The sequence below is a fragment of the Hetaerina americana genome, unplaced genomic scaffold, assembly GCF_022747635.1.
Source record: "Hetaerina americana unplaced genomic scaffold, ioHetAmer1.1.p SCAF_12, whole genome shotgun sequence".
Taxonomy (NCBI): domain Eukaryota; kingdom Metazoa; phylum Arthropoda; class Insecta; order Odonata; family Calopterygidae; genus Hetaerina; species Hetaerina americana.
The window spans coordinates 37048666-37066393 of NW_027286292.1; the positions used below are offsets into that span (position 1 = coordinate 37048666).

General features: G+C 34.4%; 1 protein-coding gene across 1 annotated transcript in view; it reads left to right on the forward strand.

Moving 5' to 3' along the window:
* Positions 1 to 12269, forward strand: part of LOC139685913 (cell adhesion molecule Dscam2-like) — a 680584-nt gene extending 668315 nt beyond the window's left edge. The window contains exons 31-33 of the mRNA XM_071583048.1: positions 913 to 1058; positions 2742 to 2920; positions 11155 to 12269. Of these exons, the coding sequence (XP_071439149.1) occupies positions 913 to 1058; positions 2742 to 2920; positions 11155 to 11392 (563 nt within the window). The 3' untranslated portion in view covers positions 11393 to 12269. The remainder of the gene's footprint in view (positions 1 to 912; positions 1059 to 2741; positions 2921 to 11154) is intronic.
* Positions 12270 to 17728: the final 5459 nt, after the last annotated feature.

Consider the following 17728-nt stretch of genomic DNA (forward strand, 5'->3'; position numbering starts at 1 on the left):
ATACTTAAAATAATGTCATGGAGGCTCACTTACTTTGCCAATTCTTCCAACTTCTTGCTTTCATTTTGTATGTGCATTTGCTTTAGGATTCCAAACTTTTATTTCTATTGGAGAACTTTATTTTTATTAAATAAAAAAATTGCACTTAATTTTTAAATACTAGGCATGGTTTTGCAAAGAAAAAATTAGGAAAGGAAAAACAGCTGAGGGTAGCAGAAACTGACCAATTAAGGATGATTCAAAGTCATTCTTGCCATAAAATTAATTAAGGGAATATTATTGTCATCTTCAATACCCAGAATGTTGAAAAACAAAGACCAATGTATGCTGTTCATCATACTGGATACTGAAGCTCTAAGATTTACCATCTTTTAATCATAAAAATTAAAAGATGGGGAATAAAAATCCAATTGCAATGATGTGAAAAATTTGATCAAAATGATTTCAGAAATATTAAGCTTGATACAATGCTGGGGGTCTTTAGAATATAGGATTATATGTATGCCATCTGTGTATTTGAATTAATATAATGTATTTTCTTTCACTGACTATGAATTTTGGTTGGTTCCCAGAAAGTCACATGGTGTGTTAGATTTAATAGAATCTTATTAGATAGTTACTGTAATTAACTTATTAGTCTATAAGCTAATCTTAGATTTTGATTGTGTTGAATAACCATTTTTTTCATCTATTGGCTATAAATGGTTCAATATTTTCATATTTTTAGGTATCTGTAACTTCCTTTTTTAAGTAAGAATGTCTGTTGACTGTTTTCATTTTTTTATATGTTGCATTCGCGATGACATTGTGATATGTTGTTCCTAGTGAGCTTTCTTATGGAAATATTAATAAATAGTCATTTGGATATGTTTTTTGATTATGAAGTAACATAAACTTCTTGTTTCTTATCAGAATATTCAGAGGACATCTATCCCTATGCCACTTTTGAGTTGAATGAGCCAGCTGTTGAATCACGATGCACCTCCGCTGCACCTTTGCAAACTTTTGTTTACCATGACCCACGCCTAACTGCTTCTGAAACTCTTCAAGTGAGGGAGGTATGATGTTTTCATTAATTACTGCTATATTTATCTAAATTATACACATCTACATCTGAGTAAAGTGGGATTTTCTGAATGAGCTCATAATGAAGTCAATATCTAATGGATTTACTAAAATATTTTTGTCCATGAAATTGATCAACAAAGCAAATAATTTGCACTATAACGATATCCAGTAAATTGTGAGTAAATAAAATTGAACATTTTGAAATGCAATCCTTATGGTCTATCTCGCATAACTACCACTGCTATAGTCATAGAGCAATAGATTTTTAGTTATGCCAAAATTGCCCACTTGGTGGATTGAGGCTGATAGCTGACATCATACATATTTGGCGTAAATATGCTTCTGTACATGAAGAGAATGGTGGTGATTGTTGCCCATGCACAATGTATCATTGATTTCTATTGAAAATCTATCCTTAGTTGACACCATAAAACTAAAACAACTTCATATTTTTTGTCTATGCTCCATCATGGGTATCTGAATGTATGGATCACCAAAGTATTTTTTTAGTATTGAAACTTATTTTTCAAGAACTCTGAGCTTTTCTGGTGGGAGGCATTTCTTAACCCAATTTTAATAGGTTTAGGTTCATCCTTTGTGCAAAACTGGAGTTTCATCGCATGGGAAATATACTTATATGGACCTGACCTGGTTATGGATATAGTCCATTGATGTTCTTCAAACTGGAAAGAATTACTTCTTTTTTTGTAATCTTTTTATTTTAAGAGGAATATAGCTAATTAATTTGAAATGAAAGTATCAGAGGATTTAGCATCAGGAGTGGCTAGCAGATTAATCAAAGCTGCTCCCTTAAGACAGCAACTGGCAACAATATTTAACAAAGCAACATTAAGTGAGAAAACTTAACTAAGAGGACCTCAAAGTATTTGCCCCTGTGGCATGCCATCAATTGCCCTGTGGTGATTACCATTATTGCACCTCTACCAGACTATTTCATGCTCTTCTTATATTTCTTATGGGCAAAATTTTGAGCCAAGGCAACAAAGTTGATGTGTCATGGTAGTTTAGCCGTTTTGTTTCACCATGTTTAGCCATAGCACTACAATTCAAAGTTATATTTAATGAATACAATGTGATCTGATAGCCTCAAAGCTTAGTGCTCATAATGAAGCAAAAGAAATGTTGGCTTGTTAGCTTTGTCAAGAAAATGATGCTTGGCAATTTAACTCTCCACTACAATTTAAAAAAAGGCCTAATGAACTCACATCATGACTGAGTGTTTTGGTTACCAATCATTTAGTGGGTATGGAAGAAAGTAGTACATGGATCCAGTTTGCCAGCAATTGAATATATAGCATCTCAAAATGCTTTCCATAGGCTCAAGGCACTAGTAATTAGATTGCAGTATGAATTTTACCCCTTTTTTGTGAATTACTGTGGTAGCATATTAGGCAAAATTACTCTTATATATAATGTGGTGGTACAATGGTGGGCTACTCCTTTGCTTTGCTCTGAGGTGATGCTTTAGGAAACTTCATTCATTTTATATTCTAAGGCTGAAGAAGGCACAATAAATTTTTTGTGTTGTTTTAAAAATGTTGCCATCCATGAATGTAACTGATAATGTTTTTATTTTATTTTTCATAGTTTTTACATTTTTATTTAGAGCTATTGGCCATTGGAATCGTTAATCCATATCTATCTTTTTGCAGACTGATTCTGACCACTATTCAAAAGTTAGAAGAGCCAGAGGGAAATCCAGGTCATTTAAGTCCGAAAGTGAAGAATATGACACCCTGGGATCTGACAGTGACACAGAGCAAGGAAATTCAAGTCGCACTGAATCATCAAATCACCTGGATGACTCAACTGGCCCATGTAGTAAAGACAGGTCAGGATCCAATCCTCTTGCGTGCAGCCGTAGGTTTCATAGTAAGTGCTTCCATATACAATATCAGCTCAGATTCTCATAGCTTAGTGAGCAAAAAAATTGAGCATTCAATTTCTCAGGTCAAATTTATTGAGCTTTGGCATTCAGTCAAAATTTTAGCATTTCAAGTAATGACATATTGTTGATATAAACGTTCATGTCCCAGTAAATTCATTTCAATTATTGCAGAAGAAAGCTCCTCACAGTCCATCTCAATGTCATCTTATCAATTTTGTAGGAATTTTCATTAAAATTTTAGTTAGTTTGTCTTAATTTTCATGATTTTTGAAATATTCTTTATACACATTACTTTGAAGGTTTGCATGGTTTATTTGTCCAAATTTGGAATTTTTTATCTCATTTGGTATTGTATTAATGACCAGCTTGTAAACTTCATTTTCAATTTGTTATTTCTCTCAAGTGGTGCATGCTCTTCCCATGATCAATTTATCTTTAACTTTTACAATTTTTGTGTGATTAAAAACTGTTTCAGTTTCAGAAACTGTTGAATAAGGACTTAATCTAATTAGATATTTTCCCTCTAGAGATAATTCCTTTTTTTGTTTTTATATTTTGTTTGTTTGAGTCTTCAATATTTTGATATCCTATTTTGCAATTACTGATACAAGATAAAAATTTATATTTGGCAATTCTGTAAATGATTCTTCTATTGAAAGGATCAATGCATACACTTTGGAGGCACCTACATAAAGTTATGACCAAATCATTTTCAAAATTTTCATAAATTAAGACAATTTATGTGGAGGCATATATTATTTATTCAAATATTTAACCAACTGCTGCACATTGATGTTAATTATAGATTAAAATAGTATTATCTCATTTAATATTAGGAATTACAAACCAAATACTTTGTGTAAAGTAATTTTAGTTGTATACTTTGTCTTTATAGATTGTAGAAGATCTGATAATATCCTATTTACCAATATCTTACTATGATCGTAATAGCTGTAATCCCTAGTTTGTAGTTCATCTGATGTACCTACTTGTATTTTTAAATTTATGATTCTGAATACTTAGTAATTTTGCACACTTGTACATGATGCATCTAAGTATTATCTTCAATTTGATATAAATCATGTGGCATATGTTCCTAAATTTGTTTCAAGATTGTAATTGAATGTGTACAGTGATTGTGTACTCATTGTATTGAGGGCCACTGGAGAGCAGCAACACTGGTGGCAGGGGTGATGCCACCAGTGATCCTGCTCTTAAATGAGTGTCATTCAAAAAATCCTTTAAATGAGACTTGATAAGTGGCGAATACTGTCACATTTCCATTCCTCCATATCATCCATATTTCAGGCTTCATTACTAATATCTAAGCTACATTAAATGGTGCAAATGGCCTCAAAACTGTACTTTTTCAATGAACACCACCTGAAATTTTGCAAGAACTATGAAAACTCTGTATGGTCCCTTAACCTTCAGCACTGCACTCATCCAGTTTTTTACCATGATATTTTTAATATTACAAGTTCAACCAATGCAAAACAGGATGTGAAAGATAAAAGGAGTGGAGAGCACTCTCTCTGTTAATTGACATTCTTGGCTTCTGCTATTCACCTTCATGATAAATAGAAGTTAAATAAAATAGGATACAGGTGAAGAAAAGAAATTCTATTTAAATAACATTGTGCTATCATAGAGACAGGGAGAAATGGTTCACACTGAAAAATCCTCTAAAAATATCGGTGAATATCAGAAGATATAATCTCCAGTTATATTCAATTCATTCCATTGATGTCCTGGCAAATAGAAGGAATTAAATATATGAATTTGCATCAGTATTATTTTGTCTCTGCATGAGCCATTGTAACTAGATTTGTAATAGATGTTTACACAAGCATTTGGAAATAGGTGTCCAAATATATGCATGCACTGGTAAAATGTGCAAAAGATCTATTGACCCAAATTGTGTATTTTTAAAATTTAATGTGCGTACTTGAGATGAATATTGATACTAACAATCTAAAACCTGCATACCTTTAAGGGCTAAAAGAAATTTACATGCCAAATACACTAGTCTGAATGAAAATAACATGATTTTTCATGATGGCAGTGATTTCTTAAGTTTCTCCTCTATTGACTGTCCTAGTTATAAGCACTAGCATAGTGCAAACATTATAGAGAAATGAAAACTCTTCAATATAAACAACATGAAAACATCCAAAGGTCGACAGCTTAAATGGCATTATTCTCAGCACAACAAATATCTCCTGCATCTATACTAAAAATTTGATTACTCCAGAACCATTTCATGAATTGAGTTCAATCCATTTTTTATTTCATTCCATGTCTCATTATTATTTACCCTCTATATCATGATTTCCCAACAATATGAAAGTAAGCTTTTTAGTTTAGTAAGTAAGAAATTTTGTTTAATACTCAACTGATAAACACATTACCATGAGAATCTATTGCATTACAAAAAATATTATTTTTCATAGTAGTTGGAACTGGAATAGGAACTTAGAATTTTGAGGACATGAAAGTTAGATAATAGAAAGTAAGAAATGGAAAGAGGAAATAGATGATTTAGGAGGGTCCAAGGGGAGTTGGAAGGATAGTGGGGATTACTGGAGTGATAGCCATTGATTAATTTAAAGTAGAATGGAAGAAAGCCAGCAAGGGATAGCAATAATAATGAATAAAAAAAGAGGAGGAAGCAAAAGTAAGAAAAGATTAAGGTCTACAAACCAGCAAGCAACCATAGAGAGGAAGAAATCGATAGGGTATATGATTAGTTAGAGGGTATAATCATAGGTGTTCCTGTGGGGAATCATTTGATAGTGATGGGGGATTGGAAGGCAGTTGTAGGCAAAGAAGGAGATGATGATGAGTGAGTGGACTATGGTTCAGGAACATTGAATCACTGCAAGGAGAAAGCAATAGAGTCCTAATGGAGGCAGAGGTTTATCATCACCAGCATTTAGATTAGATACCACAAAAGGTGCTGTATCATTCCTGTTGGAATAGGTATATGTGTAAAATGCCAGGGGATTCAGGAAATTATCAGTTAGACAATATTACAATATAAGTATTATTTTTAGTTGCAGATTTAGGAACAGCATCATCAATTTGCACAGTTACCCTGGAGTAAATGCATACTTGGATCACAATGTAGTACAGATGAAATGTAGCATCCGATTCAAAAAGATAAAATAGGTAATAAAAGCATTGACTGAACAGATAAGGAAATAATAATAGCAGGCTGTGGAGCATATCATGAGGAAAGGTAGCTATTGAGGAAAAATGGCATCATATTAAAAAGGGATATATTAAGCCACAAAAGAAATTTATTAGAACTGTTATTGGGAAAAGGAAACCATGGATTACTGACAAGAAGATTAGAAAGACAGTAGAGAGAAGGAAATGGAAAAATGTAAATACAGACTGCGTAGGTTTTTGTGGCGGTGGTTTGAAGGATTCTGCATTATCGGGTTTCACCACATCGTTGTTTGATGCTGACAACAGTTTCACCGAAGTTGTATTCGGTGTCTTCAGGTCGAAGATGAGGGACTCGGATTTTTGCCACCCTTATCAGCCGCTAGATGGGAGCAGCCACTAGACGGGACCACCTATATAAGGGTGGCAAAAATCCGAGTCCCTCATCTTCGATCTGAAGACGCCGAATGCAACTTTGGTGAAACTGTTGCCAGCAACAAACAACGATGAGGTGAAACCCGATAATGCAGAATCCTTCATGTAAACACAGAGTTCAGTAGAAGAAGGTATAATGAGTTCAATAATAATAAGAGGTGAAACACAAAAGGGAAAAAGAAGTATGGAGGAAGACACAGATGCAGAAAGTTTGCAGAGAAATGGTAAATGTGGTGCACTCTTGAGGAATGTGAAAGTACTGTTAAGAAGTTATATGGAAAATCGTTCTAAATGATAAATAATAAGTCAGTGAAAATATATGAACCAAGGAAGATACAATAGAGCTGGAAGGAATAAATCCTAATAAATACTCTATGGCAAATACATACGGCCAGCAAGGTTAGGAAATTGAAATAGATTTAAGATATTCATGAAGAGAGCAAAGATCCAGTCTTGCATGATGGTGAGTTAGAAAGGGCATTACAGGATTTGAAATTGAACAAGGCCGTTGGGGTGGACAACATTCTTAAGGAACTACTTAAAAGTTTAGGGAAATGAGAGAGAAAGAGTTTTTATGGACTAATTCATTGCCTTCATGACGTAGGAATTGGCCAGAAGATTTCGTGACATCAGTCTTATTATCAGGATCATCAATGGATGAACGACAGGGTAAATGATTAATTGGATGATGATCAATTTGGGTTCAGGAATGGGAGGCACATGTGATGCTAAAGCGGTATTGAGGTTGCTAATGCAGGGTAAAACAGAAAACAATGAGAATGTATCTGTATGTTTCATAAATTTTGATATAGCACTTGATAGAATGAATTGAGTGGAACTAATGAATGTATTTAATATTTTTTTTGCTATTGATTTAGCTTAGTTTCTAAGTCTGCCAGGGGTTACAAACTCTGCTGAGTGCATTGAAAAGCCAATGTGATAGGTATGAGATGAAATAAATATAATAACACAAAGTTTATGCCATTTTCAAGAAAGAAGAAGGGTAAGTTAAATATTTAAATATGAATTCATAAACTAAAGCCGGTGGACCAGGTTACTTGGAAGTGTTTTAGACCAAAATGGTCAAAGTTGTAGGGACATAAGAGCATGAATTGTGATAGGCAAAAAACCTTTCACAAGAAGGAGGCAATGAATGGCTGGCAATTAGAGTCCCTTATTATCCTGAACATATTCATTTCCATATCTGTACCAGTAGGCATAGTATTTTTTTCCACAATTATATATCCTATCTAACTGGTCTTTTTAAAGATTAGCATTTTAGCATTAAAGTATCCAAGGGTTAATTGAAATTCCTTTGTTCCCAGTTTTGACTATCCTATACAACCCAGCTAAAATTAGAGTGAGCAGAAGCTTACCTTGCTGATTTGATGGGCAATGAAACAGAAGATCCCATGGACAGGAGGATTCACCTTATCATAAATCTTGGATTAAAATATGATTATAAAGCAGATAAAAGTGTATATTTAAGAAAAATTTTATAAATATTCCACATGAAAGTAGTCTTCATCATAATTTTATAGATCTTAAAGACTTTGATGATATCTTTTTTGAGTTTTGTTGCTCATAAACTTTTCCTGTTCAGGCTTTACCTATGTTTGGACTACATAGAGTGCTTATGCTGCCTGTATTTAAAATTTCTTCCCCAAAACTGTAGCTTAGTTGTATCCTTGATCTGAAATCGATGGAGTGCAATTTTTGGAATAATTATAAACAAAAAGTCACTTCCTTCTTTTTTGAAATTTGTTGTCAATGTTTTTTTCTATGCATCCAAGTCTATTTATGTTATGTGTAGCTATGTTACTGCAGTTTATCTCATCCTATTTGACCTACAGGAATGCTAGTTAATGTAGGGCTTAATTTAAGTCAACATGTACTGAGTGTAAATGTAATGAATTTGATCAAGTGACATTTTTTGCAATCCAATGTTTTTTTATGCATATAACAAACATTTTTTACATACTGCCCTTTGATCTCAGTGCCCTTAGAGCAATGAGTAAGTTGGATGTCCAAATACCAGCTACTCTTGGCTCTTGAATTGGTGACAAATCCAGGAAAGTTTCTGATCATACTTTAGAAAAGCATCACGACTTTCTTCAAGTCTCTTACTATTTAAGAATCGTATTCAATATTTCAGGAAGTGATCCATTTCATTCAATACTAAGTGCCTCTCCTCCACCATGTTCTTAGTAATCCCATAGCGAATCATTCTAATTGGAAACCAATGGCCTAAATCGTCCTCTCTGAGCTACAGTGTTCGAATGTTGATATGAACCTGGGAGTATTTTAGGTCGCTCTTAGAATAATAAAATTATCCATTAAATATGGGCTTCATAACATAAGATTCAAGTCACTGGATACCTCAGTTGAAAAGCATTAATTCAGACCGTGGCCACTTTCCTAGCTAAAGTTGTTTTCTGTCATGCATTTATAATCTATCTTCACCACTCTTCAGTTGAACAATATGAAAGATGGAGATGACTTGATGATGAAGGTGAGTTGTTGACAAACAAAGAATCCTTTTTTCATTTAGTATTAATGAAAATAAACTTTCATTGAGTAGGCCAAATTGCTGAATTATGAGTAATTTAATACATTACATACATTTTTTTCCGAGCGCAGTATTTTCAACAGTGCCTTTCTCATTCCAACTCCCTACACTACTGCCAAACTACCTCATTCCAACCCACCTCACCTTAGATCGCCCATCAATCTCTGTTGTGTGGGTGTGTGTACAATATATATATATATATATATATATATATATATATATATATATATATATATATATATATATATATATATATGTGGGTTGCGGTAGTCCAGGGGGTAGAGCGTTGGACTACTGACCAGAGGGTCCCGGGTTCGAGTCCCGGGCAAGGAACTCTGGGCACCTCTAGCTCCACCCAAGCTTTGTGATTTTTTGGGTACCAGATCTTCCTGGGAAACCATGACCGGCACAGGGAAAGGAACTGGCCCCCCTACCCTGATGTGTGAATTTCACACGCCGTCGGGCTTAGTACTGGTTGAACTCTACCATCTCCTACCAAACCGACCTTCGGGTTGATTACTGTGTTTATGGTTATATATATAATTATATATATATATATATAGAAAAATCTGGTACCCAAAAAATCCCATAGCTTGGCTGCAGGTGCCCAGAGTGCCTTGCCCAGGAATTGAACCCAGGTCCCTCCAGTCATCAGTCCAATGCTCTACACCCTGGACTACAGCGACCCACACACACACACATATATATGTATATATATGTATATATATATATATATATATATATATATATATATATATATATATATATATATATATATATATATATATATATATATATATATATATATATATATATATATATATATATATATATATATATATATATATTTATACTAGACATAGAATTTGACTTTTACATTCCTTTCAATTAGTGAGCACTGAGGTCTAGTGGGGAGCTATCATATTCAGCAGACAATGATCAAAGGAAGATGAGAGGCAACATCCTATATGAAATTTTTTATTGAAAATCATCATCGAGCAGCATATCTTACCTCTACGGAATGGAATACTAATATAAACCTTTTCATGCGGAAAAGGATGGGGTGGTTGCAAAGGAAAACCCAATATTACTTTGAGTTATTAGGAAAATAGAAAATGTAAAAACTGTGAAATTATTCTGTAGATATCTCACTGATGAGATATATGAAGAGAATAGAGAAAGATAATGAATTTTGGATAAAAAAATTCAATGATTTTCATAAGGAATTTTATTTAAAATTTCTATTCTTTAAAAAAAATCACATGATGCCTTATACTAATACATAATTATTTCAGCATGTGCGCCATAATTTTTCATTTAAGCATTTTCACTGACATGTAATTTATTTGATGCTGAATGGCAGTCTATCAGGTAACCTGGAAACTTATTTTTCTAACAATTCGAAAAGAAATCATTCGATATATTGATCATCAAAACTAGTATAACCAATTGTAGTAATGCTTTATCCATTGTTTTTCATAATATACTTTTCTCTAATTTGTTTGGTTCCAAAGTAGCGGAGACACTTTAAAGTGACACTTTAAAGTCATCTCTAAAATTAAGTGTAATTATATTGTTGTAATTTTTTACATTTTCTTTCATCCTTCAAAATTATTTAGCAAGGGGATGAATTTTATTTAAATTAGTCATATGCAGATTATGCATTTGATTCTGTGATGAAATCAGTTAACATTTTTCAATGGCTCTTAATTTTTGTGAACTTTAACTGTATTCCTTGTTCTTTAAATTTCCTTAGTTTTCCTGAGTTTGTGATGCCTGTCTTACTTGTGGTAACCGGAGTTTGGTATAGGAGGAAAAGTCATATACCTTTCCAAAATTATATATTTCACCATGAGATAAAACAAGTCACATAATTTAAACATGGTTTAATTTTAATATCTCAATTCTTTAATGTATCATAATGTCCCAGATTTTTATAAGGGATGTGAATGGTAGAAAAATAATTTTGCCCTAATACATGAAAGGTGAAATCATATTTCAGGAAACTACAGTTGGTGCGTTATACCTTCGAGGCTCCTCGCTCCTCCTCTCGGAACTCTGCCTTCATCTACCCACCAAAACTGGACCCCCCAAGAGGATTCTCTGATGCAATTGAGCTGAGCGAAGCAGATTGTGACCCCGAGTCACGTCATTTCAGAGGTCCTGGGCCATCTATGATTGTTCCTCACCGACCCATGATGCGGGATCGCCGCCCTCGTGACTTCACCATTGCAGTTTGAAGTCAATGATTATTGGAAAATTGACAAATTGAAAACTATTTATTCCCTTTATTCTAAATGTGCATCTGTTTCAATGTCATACATGTTTGAAGGAAAAAGAACTGGACGTGACATCCAATTCTAAAAAATATTTTGCATGAGACAATGAAATTCGATGTTGTGACTTTATTAAAATTATGCCTAATGTGCTATGCATGCCGACTTTCACTGCATATATGGAGAAATACATATATTATGAAGAGAACTGCTTTCATTGGGATGTATACATATATCTAAAACCCAAATGATCCATTTTGGGTTACTTAATCATATATTTTTAATGTACCTCATCCAAGAGTGAATTATTTCTGAGGAATTCCATGACATGAGCATAAGTACTGCATAATAGGGATGACATGAATCTTGGCTGAAAATTAGTCAACTGTTTGATGGATTAACATATTTATCCAGAAAATTTAACTCAATAATGATAATAATTTTGGTGTTTAGTTCATTTAAATAGCACGTTCTACCTTTTCAAATATCTCTATGTTTTGCTAGTAGGATATCTCTTTAAAATCTGTGATCCCACGTTAATCTTCCTTTGAGATGTCTTCACTCATGAATGTTTTAATACCTGTGGCTCATAAATGGTGTGAATCTTTTCCTTCTGTGTCACAATAGATAATCATGTAATTTACAACAGTGTACACAATGTCTTACGGACTTTCCTAATCTATCTAATCTATGGTGGATGTAAATTTGTGCATTGTTTGCTATGCATATGCTTGACATTGTGCTTATTTAGATTTAATTATGCAAACCATCAAACGTTTGTTTCAAGCCCGCTGTTATATTATTTCATTGATGAAGTTAAGTTTTGACATTTGATGACAGATTGAGAAGCATCATTTGTGTATATGAAACAAAGTGATATAATAAATATTTTGTTCCCTGCATCAAAAAATATTTAATTTGTGGAAGGAAACAACAAAGACATAAAAGTCTTCATAAAACGACACGCTTCGCATCAACTAATAGATGATATTGAATGACCCTTTATTCATTAATAAATTATTATACGACTGTTTACAAAATAATTGAGTTTTTCCTCTCCCTCTTACCCTAAAATTATATTTATATTTTTCTTAGGTAAAATAGAAATTTAAATGTAGCTTTACTGCATCACATCAACACTTCCCCCATTAATTCTTTCCTACATGATGATTTGGTTAGGTATGACGCCATATGTTTTAACAATCTCTAATTAAACATTCCTAGCATTCCAAGAAATTGTAGGAGATGCCGCAGCAGTAACTTTTAATGGAGTAATTAGTTAATATGCGTTTTAATGCAACAATTTCAGTGAGTAAAAATCATTTGCCTTGACTGGGATCCCAGTCAAGGTGAATGGATTTTACAGTCTGAAATTGTTGCATTGAAATTCCCACCATTGGTCAAATTGGATCATGGATTTAATTTAATATGTCCATTGATGCAATCAATGCAAAGTATCAGTGTGCAAAAAGTTCATATATGAAGAATACCTAATGAGACAGTCCCACGCATCAGCATTCAAGTGAAGTGACCCATCCAGATTGTTTTTGACTGCTAAATGTTTACAATAAAAATAATTAGCAAATGAAAATATATGTATAAGAAATTAGCTTGTCACACCAGTGGAACATGAGTGATTAGCCAAAGTTTCTAGATTTTTTATACGAGATCAATCGATTTGTGAAATAATAACACTTTCCATTTAAAAGCTTTAGCTGTATGACTACTTTAAAGCATCTTCTTGAATCTTGCCCAATGAATGCACTTTTTGATATTACGACATTCAAGTGATTGACACTGTAACAGAAGGTTCTCCCGTATCCATGGGGAGCAGGAGGGAGGAGTGGGAGTCAGATGTCTTGCACTTGGCAGGGTGTGGTAGCACCTCCTCCAATGGCAGCATGATGACTGATGCTCAATGGCATCGTTTCTCATCGTAGGGGATGGTGGTGGTAGAAGTGGAGGAGGGATATGTTGCACACATATAGTTGATGCAAATTTATATCTTTGAAGGATACCGATCAACCTCAACTTTGAGATGATTGTACAGGAGTGAATGGGCAAGTCCCTTAGCGTTTCTAAGGACACCGGTGCTGTAATGTATGAAAAGAGTGCGGTCAGAGAGGAATTTACAAACCTCCTTGATGAGGGTTGTAGACAAAAGGTGGTGGTCAGCTCGGTCGTGGCTTTCAGAGCAGACAATGAATGAAGGAGCACAATGAAACCGTGATTTCACGTAGATCTCAGTGTAGTGAGTTTTTGAGGCGTTGCTTCTTTCCAAGTTCTCCGTGTCCGCGGAAACTCGTTCTTGGAAAAGCTTACGTCTGCCACGATTTGCTTTCACTGAATCCTCTTCTTAAATGATTGCTCCCGCATGCGCTTTATTACTCTAGAGCAGCATCTTTGAACCTGAAGATGTCACCTTTCCCTTCTCCTCGGCGTCTTGCTGGGTAGGTGAAATATCCGCAGGGCCCGATGTTCATTCAGATTAGTTTTGGATTTGTGGAAATTCGTAAGTAAAATGTGCAGGATATTTGCTATAGATATGGAGAATTTGTACAGGTTGCAATGCTCCCCTCGAATGTTGAGATGTAAGATTTTTCTCTGAATAAGTTTGTATGATTGGACGAAAGGGTCTAAGGGGAGCAAAATATTTATTATTTCTCCGTCGCACTCATCTTTAAATTTACCTTTTATTTTTATGTTCCACTCACATAATCAGATGTGGTTTTCGAGATTGTTTGACTTGTTAAATTCGTTCAGTACATCGAGACAATGTTTGTAAATATCCTTTCAGTTTCACAGATCACACTATAGGCATCGTTATACGCCAAAGGAAGTATATTTTTCGTTAGAAACGTTTGGTACTGAAAACCGTACATTTCGGCTTTACTCGGGTCCAGAACCCGCAATCCATTTTAATTATCTTGCTCATCGAAATATTTGGTTTTCTAAAACGAGTGGTGACTAAATTTTCGTTGCATATTTAGTCAAAACCTTAAAAATGCACCTCTTTATCGCAAAAAGCTTCCAATTCAATTTTGCGTACCATTCTCTACAGAAGTGCCGAAGATCGAAGAAGTTGATTAAATTTGTATGCTAATTTTGACATCATGACCGGCTAATTTTCTTTGATCCACTTTTAGGTCAGGTATGATAAACATGGCGAATGATGGGACTCGAGCGCTCTATGTACTTTTATTTAACAAAAATAGGGAAATCTTTTAGGCTGACGTATTGCAAAACATATGTTTTTAGATTTTTTTACAGGTTTTTATGATCTCCATTCTGTGGGATCTTGTACCCGGGATATTTCAAAAAGTCGGAATATACGTCGTGGAGCGTCACCAGACACTTAAGTTCAATTTATAAAAGATAGTCTTATCTATTTTCATTCAGAATTTCCATGACAGTTAACTACCAAATTTAACCAAACCAAAAGGTTAGGGGCAAATCGATATTTCATCGAAACATGTCATAATTTGTGTACCGAATTCTGAATTACACTACCACATGTGTTTAGTGGTTGCTTTACTGTGCATCAGTATTGTTAAATGAATAGCATATTGTTTCCATTTATTGTATATGCCTTCATTTCGGTATTTTTTAGCATCGCAGCAAAATTTAAACCGGCGGTATAGTGATAATACCATGCAGAATCAAGATTATAAGCATAAGTTGTGTACAAAATAAAGCATTTGTTGAGGTAGTTCTGGAAAACTTTGACTATAAGAGTCAAGACCGTTTTTATATAAATATCACTATAATCGTCTTTCATTTGAATATCATCCATAATTTTTGAGCGTGTGCATAAACCTAGGAAAAAATTGGTTGTTTTTTTTGTTCTACCGTTTATGAGTGGTGGTTTTGGTTGAGCCAGGACTGATCATCCTAATAAATTCCAACTCTGCCCAAAAGGACAAAACCTGACACAATGTACTCTAAAAACTCTCCTTCGATCCCGAATACCTTCTATCTCCTCTTAATTTGTTCACAATTTCTATCATTTTTTCCACCTTTGGTCTTTCACCCAGTCCCCAAACATCCTTCTCTACACCTCTACAAGCCTAGTTCTTATTCACCCGTTTTCGTTTCGGTTCATTTTACCTTTCCCATTCTCCAAACCCAATTGTCGACAGCTTCCTGTTTAGACCTATCATCTTGCTCTAAACATCATGTTTCAGCCCCTTACAAAAACACAATCAATTTAGTAAGTTTTATTATACCATACTGCTCTCTATGCCATGGGTTTTCACTAATCTTTTCTTAACAGCCGCACTTGACGTCCCTGTCATCAACGCCTTCCTCCTATCGAAAATCTCTTTGCCTAACGCATTATTCTTCTGCTATCCCTACTTCAATGCAAAGTTAAAAGGTTGGTTGGAAGAATGGACTAACTAGTCTCAATCTCGCTCCAATAAAGACGCTTCATTATTTATTGTACAATAATTTTTAAATTTGAAACAATAAACGCTCCTTTGACCATATTGTCCCAATACACTTCCAAGATAGGTAAACTCTTCCACCTACTCTAATGTTTGCCCTACTATTATTATGTTTAAGTTAGCCTTGCTCTTTCCCGAAAATCTCGTTACTTTCGTTTGGTTTTCATCGTTTTTTATCCCATTCCTGCCATATTGTTTTTCTAATACGGTCAGGAACGAATGGTGGCCCCCTGATTGACAGGCTTTCCTAATTCGTGGTGTCATCAACCATTCGGTTGCCGAATTCAGCGCTGTTGAGTAGGATATACAAGTTTTTCACTCCACACACTGGCATTTATGCACACTGACTTGTATGCATACACATCGACTCACCTCGTTTCCAATGTTTTCCAGATCACCTTTCGTGAAATATTTTTTCTATCAATGCGTAGAGTCCCATTGCAATAGCACACATTGCTGAGTAGTTCACCTCTACCTTCCATCAGCTCATAGACACCATTACTCGAATGCCTATTCCCAGACCAAACTTATGCCGCTTCCCTTTGGCATTCCCTAAACCGCAATCGACTCCCTGCATAACGCTCTTGGCTCATCATAGCATAGTCTCATGTCCCAGGGATACATTTGGTCCGAAGCACTACGAAGAAAGATGACAGGAGGCCTAATTTTGTATAAGAGGTCTACTGGAGTACGCTAAATTTAAATTTCTTACAAAATACAGGTTTTGCGAAATACCAAGGAATCTGTCGCTAGAAATTCTAGACTGAAAAAAGTATACTGTGAAATTATGAAACCCTATTCCACAAATCCCTAATCTGCTTGTTCTAGCAGTGTCATTTGAAAGCACAGTCCTGAAAATACATCCAATTCTTCTTCGATTAATTTATGCCAAAGTACGTTATATTCCCATTTGATGTATAAAACTGTCCTCACATCTTTACCATACCGTTCTTCTATAATTTCCTTCCATGTCTCTTGTATCTTCTGTGGTTCAATCAATAATTTTCCTGGCTTATCTTGGATTATTTCATGGAATTTCCCTTCTTACTTTCTGACAGTGTTTTCACCTTTGTGTGCAGCGAATTTATTTCACTTTATCTCTGTAAAAATTTTGTATTTTCGCACTGCGTCTTCAGCCATGCATCTTTCGCCGTTATTGATTCCCGCCTAAAGTTTATCATTCAATTCTTTGTTCTCTACCTTTACTGTTGTAGATTCTTCCATTGCCTTCTCACATATGATATCCTAATCATCTCGTCCAAAATTAGTTCTTTTCTTTTGTTGTTGTTTTGTGTTATTTTAGGTTTTATGATATTTTATTGTTCTTTTCCGAACTAACCGTTCCTTAATTTTTTCTCAGCTTTCAATATTTCTTTTTTGCTATGTTCTCATTTTTTCCATTTCACCAATATTTCTTTCTTTACTCATGATTTTTCTCTGCAGGCTGCTGATAGCCCTTTTGTGTCGTTTTTTCAGGTAAAATCAATTAATATATTATGAACATCCTAACTCTCACAGAAATAAGCAGACAAATGGACATTGCATTAAAAATATTACATGCATCCCCGTTGCACTCCTTTTGTCCCTAAAATGCTAAAATAGCATAAAATAATATTATATTCTCCTGCATTTGATATTTAATGACTTTACACGTCTTTAAATTCACCGGTTGCAGATGAATACTGCGCGTTAACTGAGGAGTGGCCCTGTTATTCGGAATATTGTTATCCGTAAAATAGTGGCAAGTGACGAATTCCGTATGCCTACATTTCACAGGTTCACTACATTACGTGAATGCGCATCAAATGTGATTTTATACGCAAAAAATAGGGTGAAATAACAATTCTCCCATTTT